At 40.3% G+C, this 16848-nt stretch overlaps 1 protein-coding gene across 1 annotated transcript in view; it reads left to right on the plus strand.

Annotated features, from left to right (window-relative positions):
* AKNAD1 (AKNA domain containing 1) overlaps positions 1 to 16848 on the plus strand; it is a 106108-nt gene that overhangs the window by 76410 nt on the left and 12850 nt on the right. The window contains exons 14-16 of the mRNA XM_075184173.1: positions 3351 to 3449; positions 9586 to 9678; positions 10554 to 10680. Coding sequence (XP_075040274.1) covers positions 3351 to 3449; positions 9586 to 9678; positions 10554 to 10680 — 319 coding nt within the window. The remainder of the gene's footprint in view (positions 1 to 3350; positions 3450 to 9585; positions 9679 to 10553; positions 10681 to 16848) is intronic.

Genomic DNA, 16848 nt, shown 5'->3' on the forward strand with positions numbered 1-16848 from the left:
ACTGTTGTCAGGATTTGGGCAAAAATAATTCCACACATAAGAGGTGGATTTTTTGGTCTTATGTCCAGGCATGACAATGGTCTTCTTCTTATCATGTGCAAGAACTGCTTCCATCGGTGCAGGACTTACACAAACATAATCCTCATCAACATCCTCATTAGCGCCCTTATCAGCTACACAAATATCCCCCTCATCCTGTTGCAATTTCAAAGTGGCATCCTCAACTTGTGTATCACCGGCCACACTTGGGCTGTTCATGCACACATCTGCAGAAATGCTGAAAGGGGCCTTCTTTATGGGTACACTATCAGAATGGTCAGGATTACACAAAGCACTCATGGATAGACTCTTCTCAGTGATTTGTGTAATTTCTGAATCTGAACATACATTTTCCTCTAATGCCTTACTGTTTTCTTCCAGCTCGGCTTTTACACGTAAAAGTATTTGGACACCACTTTTGGAGTCTAAATGACAAGGTCTTGCTTGGTCACGACTGACCTTACAAGAAGATGCCTCAGTGACAGTTGAAGAACTAGCACTCATAGAGAAAGATGAAGGCCTCATTCTTTCCTTGCCACTGTGTGTGTAGAATGGCATGTTGGCAATTTTTTTTTTCTGCAGATAACTTTGCCTGGATTATAGGTCTTTTTTTCTTGACCATTTTTGTTTCCCTGACCTACAAATGCTATGCACTTTAACATAGACTTTACCAGATGACATAGAGGGATTGCTATCATCATGACTGGTGCCAGCAGCTGCTTGGTGCTCCTGCTCTTCTGTTTACTGCTGTGAATCCATTTTGATAACACTGTTCAATTTGACTGCAAATTCAGAAGACCAAGCCTGCCAGCCCTGGTATTTCATTTTCAGCAATGACAATTAGCAATGGAGGTCTCCTCTTTGTGTGTTACCTATATAACACAGTACAATGTGATTGCAGATTTACACCAAGACTGCCAGCCCTATTATTTGTATTTCAGCAATGACAATTCGCAATGGAGCAATGGTCGCTCTCCTCTTTATGTGTTACCTATGTAACACAGTATAATATGGCTGCAGATTTAGAAGACCAAGCGGGCCAGACTTATTGATTCTATTTCAGCAATGACAATTAGCAATGGGGCAATGGAGCTCTCCAGAATGTCACTTTGAAGAACGCTGCTACCCCTCCTCTTTTTTTTTTACCTATGATGCTGCCCAACTGCTCTAGAGACTGCCAAGAACTGTGCTACCCCTTTTGTGTCCCTCTGTGAAATGGCGCTGGATCGCCGTGGAGGTCGGTACTTATAGAATCCAAAACTTGCGAGATCCGATGACGTAACAATGATGTTTTGCCTCATTTTTAATTCCGAGAGTGCTCGAAAGTACAGAGGATCTGCTAAGTTCGGGAGTGTTCTGTTCTCGGGGAACTGAGCCTGAGCATCTCCAATATAAATGTGTGTATATATATATATATATATATATATATATATATATATACACACACACACATCATCATCATCACCATTTATTTATATAGCGCCACTAATTCTGCAGCGCTGTACAGAGAACTCTCTCACATCAGTCCCTGCCCCATTGGAGCTTACAGTCTAAATTCCCTAACACACACACACACAGAGAGAGACAGACTAGGGTCAATTTGTTAGCAGCCAATTAACCTACTAGTATGTTTCTGGAGTGTGGGAGGAAAACTGAGCACCCGGAGGAAACCCACGCAAACACAGGGGGGGAACATACAAACTCCACACAGATAAGGCCATGGTCGGGATTTGAACTCATGACTCCAGCGCTGTGAGGCAGAAGTGCTAACCACTATGCCACCATACCACACACACACAATGGAATTTTTTGTCAGTTTTAGAATTAGTGAAGAAAATGTTTGCTGCTTCATATTTGATGTTTTCAACGACAGTCTCAATGACCTTTGTAACCATTTACTGGTTGGCAATAGTTCAAATTCAAGCTGGTGAATTCTCAATGCTTTCCTTTCAGGGATCATGGCAGCAAGATGGATGCTTACCTTAAAGTCACATCTAAAAATAAATTAGTAGCACAGTATTTTCAGAGTCTTAAAGTTGTATAAGGAAAGCACTGGGTGAGGGTTGATGTTGCAAACCTCATGAAATATGGTGACTATTTTTGCAAGGATAGCAAGGATACAACATTTCAGAAGCAGAAAAATTTACAAAATTACCAAGGGTATTGTGTAATTCATACACACAGTACAAAATCATCTTGACAAGATATTATATCTTTTTTCTCTCTCGTTAGCAATCTGTCCAACATTTTTTGGCGGTGGAGAATTCATGTGCAAATAAAGTGTTGCATGGACAACACAATGTAACCATGGCTATACTCTGGGAAAGTTTTCTTGTTCCCATGTACTCGCTCAGTTTCTGGTTTATCTTCTTTGCCCTAGTAATGGACAAATCCTAGATTATATACTCCTATCAGTACACATGTATATGTCACAATTGTCTCTTACACATTCCATTTAGTAACGGTTTTCACGTTTTGCTAAATTTTTTCACCTCTTTTTCAATTAGTGGTACACTCATTTCTCCCCCGATATTTATGGTTTTTTTTATTGGACAATGGACCTTAGCACGACAACAATATTCTGTAAGTAAAGCACATCATTATATTTACATTATGATATGATCATTATGAAGTTTCAGCATTAAATTATAATAATTTGAATCACCTACTATTTTTGTTAATGAATTTACATTTTAGCTTTGCATTTTAATAGGGGTGTAACTAGACATCATTTTTAACAGATTGGTTCCTCTTTCTTTGACCAGATAATGCCCACTGTTGACGGCCCTGCTCAATAGTAGCTCAGTCACACAGATTTCCTTACAACAGTATGACATTATTTTTATCAATAGCATTGTCACTGACGTAGACATAGTCCTATATTTTTGAGATTTCAGGTTCTGTGGTATTGCTACTGTTAGGTGTATCTGTCAGTTGGTAGTAAATATACCTGCTGCTTGATAACCATAAAACAGCTTCTTCTCTGGGTCAAAAAGTTGCCAGCCTTTCACTGTCTCCACAAGAATCTTACCCATACAGCTCCCCACCCATTTGTAAGAGTCAATCTCCTCAATTCTCACCCATAAACAGTTAGCTGCAGTGTCTGCTCTGAAACAAAGCAGTGCTTTCCGCATTATCAAAATATAAAGCAATTGCATGTAATAAAAACTAAACAGTTTAAAAAAATCACAGTGCTGGTATGATCAAAATAACATCTAGAATACATTTGTAAAAAAAGATGACTGAATCATTCGCCATTATGCTATGTAATAAGTGCAAATAAACTTGTACGTCATATTTTCTATATGCAGGGCAGAGTTACAAATCATCTGAAAACAAGTACATTCACCTTGAAGGTTATAGTGACTTTACTGTCTCCTCCATACTCAAAAGACGCTCTTTCACGACCTGTAAGTATTTAAAAATTATAATCTCAATCAACTCTGAAATGTTGTTCAGTTATGCCCTACAAGTATATAAAGGTATAACTACTGTAGGGACTGGCTATAGGGACATAAAGGCATTTAACATTGTTTGCGTGTCCCCAAGCTGTTTTTGCTATGTATTTCATAGCCTATCGAAAAATCTCTGCATATTTGCCCGCTTAAGCAACATCTGTTATCACCACAATTCTCAGCGACAACGGATGACTTAACAAAGCAGTTTATCATTATTGTCATGCTGGAACAGTGCATCCCAGCATGACTGTAATGAAGAGGTTATCCTGGTAATGACTATGGGGCACATTTATCATTCATCGGCAGAAATGAGAAATAGTTATCAATCCTTATCGCATGGATAAGGATTGATCTATTTCTCAAATTTATTAAAAATGGAACACAGAAACAGCAGTTCCGAAAAACTGCTGTTTCTGTGATAAAAAAAATCACACTTACCCCTCTCTTTGGGAAGCGCTGTCTCTAGGATCTCCTCCATGTCATCTTCATTCCTCTTCTTCTTTCCATTGCACATGTGCAGTTCCACAAAGATCCCGGTCTGTCTGCAATTCTGCGAGCGGTGAGTGACAGGGAGGGATCATGTGATCCCTCCACACATGCACTGTCCAGCTCTGCTCTTTGGAGCAGAGCTGACAGCATTGGGTTTTTTCATTTCTGATAATGTACGCCAGCTTCAGCTGGCGTACATTATCAAGACAAGTTTCCGAAAAAAATGTTTTTTCGGAACTTGTTAGATTGCAGCTGGGAGCAGTCACCATACTGTTGAATGGTGACTGCTCCCAAAAACGAAGAGGAGTGCAAAGCAGCAGATATCCATGATATCTGCTGCGATGCACCCTTAATAAATTTGCGGAGGACACAGAGGCACCTTAATTACCCGGTAAAAGCACTATCGTGCTTTCTTAAATATGCCCCTATGTCCCATTGACACTTCTTTTGCTGCTTGCGTATCTTAACAGCAAATGAAGGAACTTCCGGGTTCTGATCCCATGTCGGTGTGTGACAATTGTGCACACACTCGAGCCCACCGGAAGGTCAGAAGTTCCCACTCCAATGCCTGAGATGGTGTTAGCAATTGAAAAGCTAAGCTTTTCAGAATGTGGTAAATTGCCCCAGAACACAGTCCCTATCGATAATTATGAGGACTGCGGTTTTCAGTTTTCCTAATGCAGGAGATATCTCTGATATTTCATGCATTGGATTTTTTTTATTAATAGCCCTAATACCATAAATTTGCCTAAGCTATGCAAACAGCTGTTTCCATATAGTTTTAGGATTATTAAATAGGCACCTTGAACAGTAGTGGTTGAGTTTTTTACATCTCAACTGTCTATGAAACATAATTATTTCAGTAGATTAAAATAAAAGATGGACCCTGTCAGTGTATCATTGAAAAGTAACAAACAAAAGGATTTTTGTACTTACCATTAAATCTGTTTCTCCTAATCCATGTGGGGGACACTGCTACATTGGGGTTGTGGTGAGGGTGCAGGAGTAGGGCACTCACAAGTTAATTCTCTGAAGACAAAGGCTCCTCCTCTTTTTTGGCCCATGTGTACCTCCGTTTACAACCTGCAAAGATAGTAAAGGTACTACAAGAAACAAACAAACAGTTCAAACAACATACAAAACGGAACACTGAGCATAAAGAGTGGGAGTGCAGTGACTCCCAGATGGATTAGGTGAAATGAATTTAACGGTAAGTATAAAAATCCTATTTTTCACCAACATCCTTATCTGGGGAACACTGTTACATTGGGGACTTTCCAAAATTGCCCCTAGGGGAGGGTACACTCAGACATAACTAAACACAGAACAGGTTGTCCAAAGCTAGAATCTGCGGACACAAAAACATGAAAACTGTAAAATCTGGTGAACGCATGGACAGAGGACCATGTAGCAGCTTGACATAACTGCTCCGCCGAAGCCCAGTGACACGCCGCCCAAGTGTACAACGCACTTTCAGGAACCAGTGGACGACAACTAGAATATTCCTGTTGAATAGTGAACCTGATCCATCTGGCTATAGTCTGCTTAGAAACTGGCCAAACCCTCTTTTTCGCAAGTAGGGAGTCCAATTTATGAACTGCTGGAGTCCTATCCAACTAAACTCTTAAGAGTTTAACCATGTCCAGTAAGACAAGTTGATCATGGTTATCAGGTGAGTTAGCCTCTTGGATGGAGGGAATGAGAATATCTTGATTAAGGTGGTACTGAGAAACCACCTTCGGTTGGAAAGACAGAGTAGTACATAAGACTGCCCTGTCATCATGAATTACCAGAAAGGTGGACCTTCAAGACAGACCCCCTAACTCAGGAACCCTTCCGGCAAAAGAGATGGCTAAAAGAGAGGTCACCTTCCACGTCAAGTGCTTCAATTCTATAGTCTCCCCTGGCTCAAATGGAGAAAGTTGAAGAGCCGAGAGGACCAAATTAAGACCCCCTGGGTCCATAGGAGGGGCAACTAGGGGTTGGATAAGTAAGATTCCCTGTAAGAAGGTCTGAACCTACAGAATCTAAGACAACATTTTCTCCAGAACATTGATGTTACTGCACCCCATCCCAAGAGACTGGCATCCGTCATGATCACCTCCAGTTGAGGATGGTGAATAGACGACCTCTTATTAAATTGTCTGTTCTCAACCACAATCTCATAGACAGGCACACTCAAGTGGAGGTTGGATCTCGACCACTTCCTCAAGATATTTAATTGAAACATCCAAGAGTAGAACCTGGCATACTGTTTCACCTTGAAGATGGAGACCATTTCTCCCATCAACTTCATACATAGTAGAATTGATGGACATTTGATGTCCTCCAGAAGACCTTTTGTTCCCTTGTATCAAAGATCAGGCCCATAAAAATCTTCCTCTGGCATGGAACCAGACTGAACGTTTGTAAATTCAAAATCCAGCTGTGTAACTCCAAAACCTGAATCGTCCTCTGGGGCTGGATCTTCAATTTGTGGGCTGACTCTGCCTTCATTAGAACTGATTCAGGTACAGTACAATGGTAATTCCCTGTGATCTCCAAAGTTCTGCCATTACGATCATAACCTTGTAAAAACATAAGGTGCAATTGCCAAATCGAACGGAAGGGCCCTGACCTGAAAATGAGAGTCTTGAATTGCGAAACTGAGAAGACTGTAGTGTCCTTTCCAGATCAGGTTTTATAGATACGCATCTCTGATGTCTATTGATGCCTGGAATTAGTTGGTCCTAATGCCCTGAATGACTGATCTGAGTGACTTCATACAAGATTGGTTGAAATGATCTGTCTGGTTTCTGTACTCCTGAAGAAAGGAGGTAACCGTCCTGAGAGCCAACCGCATTTCCTTTTTCTTTAGAAGGCCGGTGAAATAAGATCTATTTGGTGGATGCCCGTGAATACCCAGTATCCTCTCTATGTTACCAGGTACCCACTGATCCAAGGTGGAGGTTCTCCATATGTCCTGGAGCAACAAGAGACAGGCTCCCATTCCAGTCTGAACTGGAAGAGATAAAGGTCCATCATACTGACTGCTTGTCAGCGGGCTTAGGAGCTGGATTTTTGTCTTCCTTTCTATTGACCTCCACATGCTAGAACTGTGTGACCCCTGGAAGAAGAGTGTTTTGGGTGAAGAGATGCACCAAAGGACCAGATCTTTGGTTCCTTAGATTTCGAAGGGTTGCCTGGTAGAAAGGGGCTCTTTCCTCCCATAATCTGCAAGATCATTCTGTCCAGCCCAGCGCTGAGTTTTCTTTCTTCCAGAGAAGAGAATTCAGAATCTGAATTCTCCTCTCTGAGAGCCTGAGAAAACATTTGGCACTTTTTTGGTCTCCGAGACCTAGAAACATCAAGAAGCTTCTCTAAAGAGCAATACACATTAACCAGCATTAAAACAAATAGCTCCAAAGCCCTCATCCAGGCTGGTGCTTCCTGAACCATAGACTCAGAGCCTGTTTCCACATGAGAGGCAGATTCTCTTGGGAGACAATCAGCTCCTGGCGCGGTTACAGAATTAGGCAAAGGAGTAGTTACACTGACCTCCCTAGAAGGCGTAGTCAGCTTTGTCCACTCAGAAATGGACAGAGCCAGGGATCTTGCCTAAGCAGGTTCCGCCATATCAGATGCATCCCTTTCAGGCGGACGCGAATCATGGTCCTCAGCCTCGCAGGACGCACACCAGGCACCCAGACAAGCGAAACAGAATCAGACCTAGAAAAACATTTCTGGTATAGATTTCTTAATTAAGTACCTCAGAAAAAGACATTAACAATAAACAAATTAAAATACATTTTTCTTTTTTTCTTTTAAAGAAAATAACAAATACAGATATTAAACATAGGAAAATTGGAGGTACTTAGCCCAATGCTTCAGGAACAGCGCTGTAGCCTTTATCCGAGAAGAACTCTGTGAAAATCTCCAGCAGGAAAGCGTTCCAGGAGCGAGAACCCATGTGTAGAGAACCAGTGAAATAAGAGCCTCCTGTCCGGACAGGTTCCCAGGCGGCTCCCATCAACTAGTGACCTCAGCTCGTCAATGGGGTAGTGGGAGGGTGTCGCTTTGCCTCAGTAAAAGCCAATATTACTCCCCTCCTGAACTGCCCTGGGAGTGGGGGGATAGTAGTCACAGCTCCGTTGTAGTGGCTATCTTTTATTTTCTTATGAGGGAACTCTCTGATGCAGCCTGACAGCTGCGGTGAGAAAACCCCTTATGCACGCTGTCAAACGGCACAAATAAAATGGAGAGAGGTGGAGAAAAGTAATATCTAGCTTACAAACAATTACAAAACAAACAAAACAATATAGTTTTATGGTTGGCTAATAGGCCAACTTCAGCAAACTATTGAACAAGTAAAAAACATTAGGTTATTAAGTGGTGTTCTGTCATTGGATGCTGGTAACTAATGTTGGTAGCCAGACAAGTTTGAAGCTGCTCTGAAGGACAAATGTCTTGATATTTGTTTCAGTCAAGATATCCATAAATGTACGGTACATTAGTTAGGGAAATAAGAGCCTAAATGTCCTGATCATACAGCTACCAACACAATCTTCGAACTACATACTGAACTTTTCCTTTGTTTTGAATTGGTAGAAAACGCTCAGATTTCATTGTTGTTGGAAGAATCTTGACATCAAGAGACATATGGGGCAGATTCAATACCCCATTGAATTCAATTACTATGGTAATAGCTGCGCATTATTACTGTTACTATGGAAATTTCAACGCTGATTTTTTCTTGCAGCTCTGTGAGCCATTCAAATTACCGTAATAAGGGTAATAATGTGCGGCCTGCATGGTTCTCAAGAAAAACTCTGGGAATTGCATCTGCCCCTTAATGTAGTTTGCAAGACTCCTGAAAATACTGGGATAATTAACAGGTATGCACATAGGGGGCCTGATTCATCTAGTAATTTAAAACGCACATTCATATTTAACAAGAAGCGGATGTAAAAATACGTGTGTTAATGAATACGGGTCTAGGTTCGATCTGCTCTTACAGACAATACACTGCAGGATAGTCCAATACATATGTTGTATATAAAGTCCCAAAAGAATGCATAGAATCCCCCAACCCTTCATTTAATGTCACCTATTAATAATAAACATGAAATCTTTTTCAAAATTGTTGTTTTTCCCCACATAAAATACATTTATGAGGATATTATGAATGTCTGGTTATATAAAGTGCATTTTTACAGTTGCACCTGATTGCAAGTACATGTTCCAGAATGCATACGCAACCATAATCATCACTTAGACCAGACCAGTAAGTGGTGCAAGTTTTATGACTGAATAATACGTACCTTTGAGATGCCAAAAGCTTGAATCGGATGTTGCTGCATGCGCTCAAGCTTGGTACGTCCCTACTATAAATTGACTAAGTGCATACACCTATTCCCTTCCCTGCACCGCTCATGAAATCGTAGGTTGAATTGCACATGGAGTATATTTCATTTCTGGGCATGCGCAGTGCGATTTTACGCGAAATGTGGCACATATCGGCATTTATATGCCTTATTAAATCAGGGCCAGTATGAGTTGTACAGTGGTTTATTTCATTTTGTTGTTTATGTAAAACTCATTTTCTACTCCACCATTACAGCATCATCAAGCTCACCCTGGGAGAAATGCAGCAATGGAAGATTGTATACTAGAAGCCATAGTAAATTACTGAATGCTGACACATCTATGAAGGGTGAATTCTGAAATTCTTTGAAGATTTAATACATGTAAATTTAAAGTAACATTCAGATTTCCCTGGCATTTGAATGAGACACCATTCATTGTGGTGAAATTGTTTTACCCAGTGGTCAGGGCCATCTTTTTCATTGGGCACGATGGGCAGGTGCCCGGGGGCCCCAAGGGCAAGGGGGCCCCATAGGCACGACTCTTAATTAGAATAAATAATCCTGCAAAAGAAAAAACCTGCAAAAAAAACCTTCAAGGGTCACTGAGCAAGTACATCTATCTATCTCTATCTCTATATATCTATATCTGTATCTCTATACATCTATATCTATCTCTCTCTCTGTCTCTGTCTCTCTCTCTATATATATCTATATCTATATAGGGGCCCCGGTGCACTGCTTTGCCCAGGGGCCCATAATGTTGTTAAGATGGCCCTGCCAGTGGTCGAAGTGGAAATTTAGAAGTGGTGGTATGTAAAATGAAATTGAAATGCAAGTGACTGGAATATGATAATTTACAATTATGGCAGTAGGAAAAGTGGCAGTATGATATACCACCATATACAACCCTACTTCAACCACTGGTTTTACCATAAAAAAAAACTCCTTTAATTTTCCTATTCCTATTCACCTTCCATTTCACCTTTCCCTTGTCTAACTCTTGCAGTGATCTTTTATCCTCCTAAACTCTCTCTACATTTTTTTTATTACTATTGAATTACAAACTATGTTTTTCATACACAAGTCCAAATAACGTGATGAATGGAACATAGATTCATTTTATGCTTAAACATCTATTTCATGTAATTTGGTACACTGTGTCTAATCTCTATAATTGAAGTTTCTTGCAGAAATTATAATGAATATGCTTATATTTCTACAGAGTTGCATAAACAGAAGTCATTTTGGGCAACTAAAATTCCAGTTTATGCAGAAAACCATGGTAGCCTTTCAAACAAACTGCGTCCCAACAAGCACCCCAAGGTCGGCCAACACATACCATCAAGCAGGTGAGTTCTCATCTTCTCTACTGGCCTTTATATGAACCCAGCAGTCATTTTAATACCCGGCTGCATAGGGTGGGAAACCTTTACTTTTAATTTTCAAACCTCATATTTCCTCTATATACTGATATTACATGCACTTCTTGAGAACATTTGGTGATAGCAAATTATATCATAGCAAACATGGCTGTCAATTAGTTCCATATCTGTGATTGCAGGGAGATATATTTTAATATGTTGCAGAATAGCATGAATTGTCTTCTTATTCTAAGATTTCAGGACAGGTATGTTTATAAAAAAAAACACATGTACTGAATATAATTTGCTCACTTGTAAATGATAAATACTACTGATTTAAGTACACAAAGAGCAAAACATAAATGTCTACTTTTGAAATTGTTGAATTACTGGGCACAACACTTATACGCAATTAGAAAGAAACATTTATAGAAGTGACACATCTTCTTTAAACTTGTGACAATATAGGTAACAACCCCTTCATGTATATATTTGTAATGTTATTTTAGGAAACAAGGGATTCTAAGGCTGTGTAACACAGGTCTGCTGTTAAGTCAGTGTCAAATAAAAGACATGGGTAATTTATGAAAGATCAATTAAGCAAATTGCTGTGGAAATCACCACCAATAATGTTTTTACTGGTTTTAGACACTCAAAATTGCTTCAAAACCAGTGAATTTGATTTTTTTAAAATACATATATGTTATTTAAGTATTAAAATAAATTGGCCCATAAAAATGAATGGTAAAAGTTCAGTCTTATTCAGAGGGATGAATGTCTCTCCCCCCTCCAAATCCTCAACCAGCCCAAGCGATGGTTGCAGCAAGTGCTGTTTTTCATGGTAACAACGAAAGCCATATGCAAGGTCCCCTGCGCTACTGAAGACCAGCCCAGTCTGGTAAGAGCAGGGCTACTGCCTTTATGGGAGAACTCCACAGACCCTCAATCACCATTTTCTTAGATATAAAATATATTTTTTTATCTTTATCCATAATACTACAAATGGGAAATAAAATAATTTCATCCACCTTTTCTTGATCTATTGTAGTCCAATGTGGGGAAAAAAATCAACCCCCCAAAAAATTGATCCACCTGCTCACTCCAATAAATTACCATTGCAAAGGCTCCCCGTGACATCCCTTCTCTGGCAGCCAATCACAAGCATTTTGCCACACTTTTGATTGGCAGTGAAGGTTAGTCTTGAGGACTCTCAAACTCGATCCCACATTAGTAGAAACTAAAGACTTTCAAGTCTCTATTGATGAATTGAATGAATTCCCAGTTTTTTTGGGGGGGGGAATTTCTAACAACTAGATTTAAGAAACGTTGGAAAAATCGGGACCTTTAGTAGATCCCCCCTATAATATTTAATCTGTAGACAGCAAAAGGTTGAATGCAGCTGAATCTTACTGTATCACAGGCACTAAAGCAGCTCTAAATATATTTTATTATAAACAGTAACCTATTGATCGAGACGAAAAACATAAGTTACCATGCATGGGTCTGCATGATGATATTCTGCAAACCTTTTGTGTACTACCAACTAAGAATATATCTATTAATCAAGTTTTAATATTACTGTTTTATATAAGTCACTCATTTCTTATTCATTATTTTTTCCTCAATGAATGTTTACTAAACCATTGTAAAGGCATACACGCATTGCATATATTTAAGCACAGTAAAGTCATTTACTAACTGCAAAATATATACAATACATTTTTATTTATACAAATACACCCAAAAGTCTGCCTATCACATATAAAAGAGCACACCCTTTCAGGGGTTTGGAACACATGAGAGTGAGGGGGCATAAAAACTATTTTTCTTATGTCACATTTGTGTGTTTGCAAGTATGCGTAGAAATGCGCTTACCCGTAAAATGCACCTGGAAAAGGTGTTCCTATGAAACTATAGTCAATGGCTTAGGTTACATCACATCCAATGACATGTAAACAAGAGGAAAAATGTTTTGCCTTGTATAAACAGGTGCATTCAGGTAAAACAGCATTTGTGCTGTTAGCCCACAGTAGAGCATTTTTGAACTGACTATTTGAATGTCAGAGCATTTTCAAATCTCTATATTATATGCACATGTCATAAAGATACAGATATATGTATTCAGAGTACATTGAATGAGAACAGGGTGAATTTATGAGGTATATTTTGAGAAAGTACAGTATAAGGACAAATTATAAAGGTTTCCTTCCAGGGCAATATAGTAAACAAAAGTAAGCAATCCCAGTAAAACTAATCATTCAAGTATTCACAATTAGGTTTATAATTATGGCAAAAGCACTGTATTTTTTTCATATATGATCACCCGATGTGTTCAAAATTAACCACTTGACCAAATTGTTTCCAACATAAATTAGAAGTTGATGGGAACATGTGGTGAAGTTTTAAAAGCACCAGATACCATCTGCTGTAAATCTTATAAGCATTATCTGAGATCACCAAGCAAAAAGAGCATTTAACAGTTCTTATAGAAAAACACAACATTAGTTACCTATGCGCTCCCAAACATTTTATAATAACAGTTTAAATCATTCAGTGTATATGCTATATCTATATACAATACAATCCAGAGAAGGAAAAGTAAGAATAGTGACCTAAACAAGCACTCCAGGTACATATGAGTAGAAGATTAATACATAGTATTTTTATTGGTATGCATTAAAAATGGTACGTATAGATATACCATACAGATAAAAAAGCGAAATATAAAAAAGATTGTAGTGTTGAATAGAATTTAAAAATAAGTTGACCCTGTGGTGGAGCCGATAAGAGTTTGTACTATTTCCAAAAGGAAAATCACTGATATACAATCTCTTGTGGGAATGTACAACACAAATTAGTCCATAAGTATCGGAATAGGATGGCAGGGATTGAGCATATCCTGCCTAGTAACAGCGTGTCACTTATATAATCCTCAGTATATAGTGTTGTGTATAGTATAAGCTACAGATGGCAATATTTGCCTAGTGTATTCCCCACATATAGAATTTCTATATGTGGGGAATACACTAGGCAAATATTGCCACTATATACTGAGGTTAGCCAACACTGTCCTAGTCAGTGCTTTCTTGAAGTAAAAGAAGGTACCCCCCCAATGCAGTAACATGTGTTCTTTATATCGAACCAAAACAAGACTTCACCCCTGCCATATACTCAAGTTCTTGAAATACTATGCCTATTCTAGGGGATGTTTGAGCAGGACAGTCAATCTGGTAGCTAGATGGAGCCTCATTTATGAGAATTGCCACTCATATTTCTATGGGAGACTTCTGACACACACAGAAACGGACACTCAGGGAATGCAGTTTTCAAGCTGCTATCTTTTCCCTCGTTCTGAATCACATACCAGATGCTTATTAACATTTGCTTCCCTATTTAAGTTCTACACACCCCTAATGTTAACATACTACATTAGAAATCAATACTCTCTTGTACATACCAATGGTAGGGGTACATATATACCTATAGAACCCATCTGGCCACATTTAAGATCAGTGTAATTGTAACATAAAGGATATATATTTAAAACAAAAAACCTATTTAGCAGTGGCTGGCGTGAGGGGATGCTTAAACTTCATTTCAGTTTTGCCCGGCACCCGGCTCTTTCCACAGCTACACCCATTGGGGGCTGTCCTTTTTCTCTTTTTTTCTTTTTTATATCCTCCCAGTTGCCCTTAGGAGTCAACACTATGTAACAAATGTGAGTTATAGCACCTGTCATAGTTGGGGCATTGGCACATAGAGCATGATGAGATTGCACAATTTTACGCCTGTTGTAGGGTAGTTTGTATGAAGTGACTTGTAGATACTGATAAGACAGTCGAAGCAAGTGGAACATTTACTGGCCACATGCTGTGTGTCTTCTTGAAATTTATGCTACCAGCCTAGCCTACGAGTACTAGTGCTTGTAGAGAGGAGTCCCCTCTTTCAAATACTGTGGCCTTTTAGTAGTTATTGTTTGGTGATCACATGTGACCTTACCAGGCGCGGGCTGGGAGAGGCATGGCCGGGGAGCACACAGCCGGCCGCGTCCCCTGTCATGTGATGCGGCCGCCTGTGCGCTGATGCGGCCGCGGGGGAAAGTTTTGTATTTTGCATCCAGGGGCTGGCCGGCCTACCCCCCCGGCCCTAATAGCGGCCTGACCGAGCGGCCCGGGCTGCTACCCACCTGCCCCCAAGGCCAGCCCGCCCCTGGACCTTACTCTACAGGAAACATTAAGAAGCCCAGGGATGAAGAAAGGGTGTTGAAATGCCCAGATTTCCCCCATCGGGCTACTACAAACTATGGGGACCCCTTATTTGAAAGAGGATTGTCCCCTCTTTCAAATGATGTGCCACCTATACTGCAGAAAGTGCTAAGAAGTCCAGAGATGGGAGTAGTGGGAGATTTTAATACCCAGATCTCCTCAATTTTGGCTTCAATAAACACAGGGGTACCTTCATTTGAAGTAACAAGGTGTAACTTGTATGGGCACTGTATAAACAAATTAGTGATATTAATGTTGGAATGTTACCAGCCCAAAAAGTGCCATTATAGGCTCAGCACAGGGGCAATAAAAGCCTAAGTGGCGAAAAGGAGTTATATATATATATAAATGGTTTACGTGTGAGTAGAGCTAGATTAAGGGTGGGACAGGGTGAAATGTGCCCAGGACCCCCCCTCTCTTAGGAGGCCTCCTGGCACCTAAGTCTCGCTGCTGGAGAAAGTTATTAGTCTCATGCAGTTTTAAATGCATGAGGCTAATCTTTCTGTACAGGGCTCCAGCCAATCAGTACAAAAAGATTAGCCTCATGCATTTAAAAATGCATGAGACCAATGACTGTCTCCAGCAGCCACACAATGCAGTGCTCGGTGAGGAAATGTAGCCTCTTCCTGTCTGAGCAGAAGGTGCTCACAGCAGAGCTGCAGGAAGGCGCCAGTGCTTACAATAAAATGTAAGTGAAACGCAATGGCAAACTATGTGAATGAGGCTACAATGAGACCTATGGGGCGGGGGGGGGCTACAATGTGACCTATGGGGGAAGGCTACAGTGAGACCAATGGGAGGCGAGGCTACAATGAGATCTATGATGGGGCTACAGTGACCTATATGGGGGACTACAATGAGACCTATATGGGAGGTCTGCAATGAGATCTATATGGGGGGGCAGCAATGAGAGCTATAGAGGGGGTCCTGCAATGAGACCTATACATGGGGGACTGCAATGAGACCTATAAGGGGGGTTGCAAGGAGACCAATAAGGTTAGAGCTGCAATAAGACCAAGAGGGGGGGGGGGGTTATAATGAGAACTATAAGGTGGGTGGGGCTGCAATGAGACCTATGGAGGGGGGCCTGCAATGATTGCATTAGAAACACAATATTGTTCAAACAGAAATTTGCACTGCATGATTGCTTCAACTGTATAAATATAGATCTTTTTTAAAGCACTTTATGTTTATATTATTTTTTGCTCTTTAGGACAGATTTTAAAAATTATTTTTATCTAACACAAGATTGTCAAGAAACCCTCTGATCTGTCCTAATTAATACTTAATGGCTTTTCTAACTCCATCACAGTAAGTTTGGTAGCACAAAAAGGCAGTAAAATATGCATTGTGTAAATAATGTAACTTCCCTGCACAAGAAAATACTATTTATTTATATTGTGCTGGGGAAAATAAAATTGAAATGTGTATAAGAACATTATTGGAGTGTGCAGCTGTTGGAGTAATTGTTGGAAATTTTAACCAGAATATGCTGCTGATAGTTTTTCCTCCCCCCCCATACCTCATCCCCTGTCGACCTCTCCATCACTGTCGACAACTCCTCTATCTCCTCTGTCCCCCAACTTTGCTGCCTTGGTGTCACCCTCGACTCCTCTCTCTCCTTTGGCCCCCATATCCTCTCTCTTGCTAAATCCTGCCGCTTTCAGCTGCGTAACATCGCTCGCATATGGCCCTTCCACTCCCAAGATGCCACTAAATGCCTTATTCACTCTCTGATCATCTCCCGCTTGGACTACTGCAACCTCCTCCTTACTGGCCTTCCCCTCTCTCATCTCGCTCCCCTTCGATCTGTACTTAACGCAGCTGTTATCTTCCATTCTCGCCGCTCCTCTTCTGTCTCCCCCCTCTACCAATCCCTCCACTGGCTCCC

This window comes from Mixophyes fleayi, chromosome 8, assembly GCF_038048845.1.
Source record: "Mixophyes fleayi isolate aMixFle1 chromosome 8, aMixFle1.hap1, whole genome shotgun sequence".
Classification (NCBI taxonomy): domain Eukaryota; kingdom Metazoa; phylum Chordata; class Amphibia; order Anura; family Limnodynastidae; genus Mixophyes; species Mixophyes fleayi.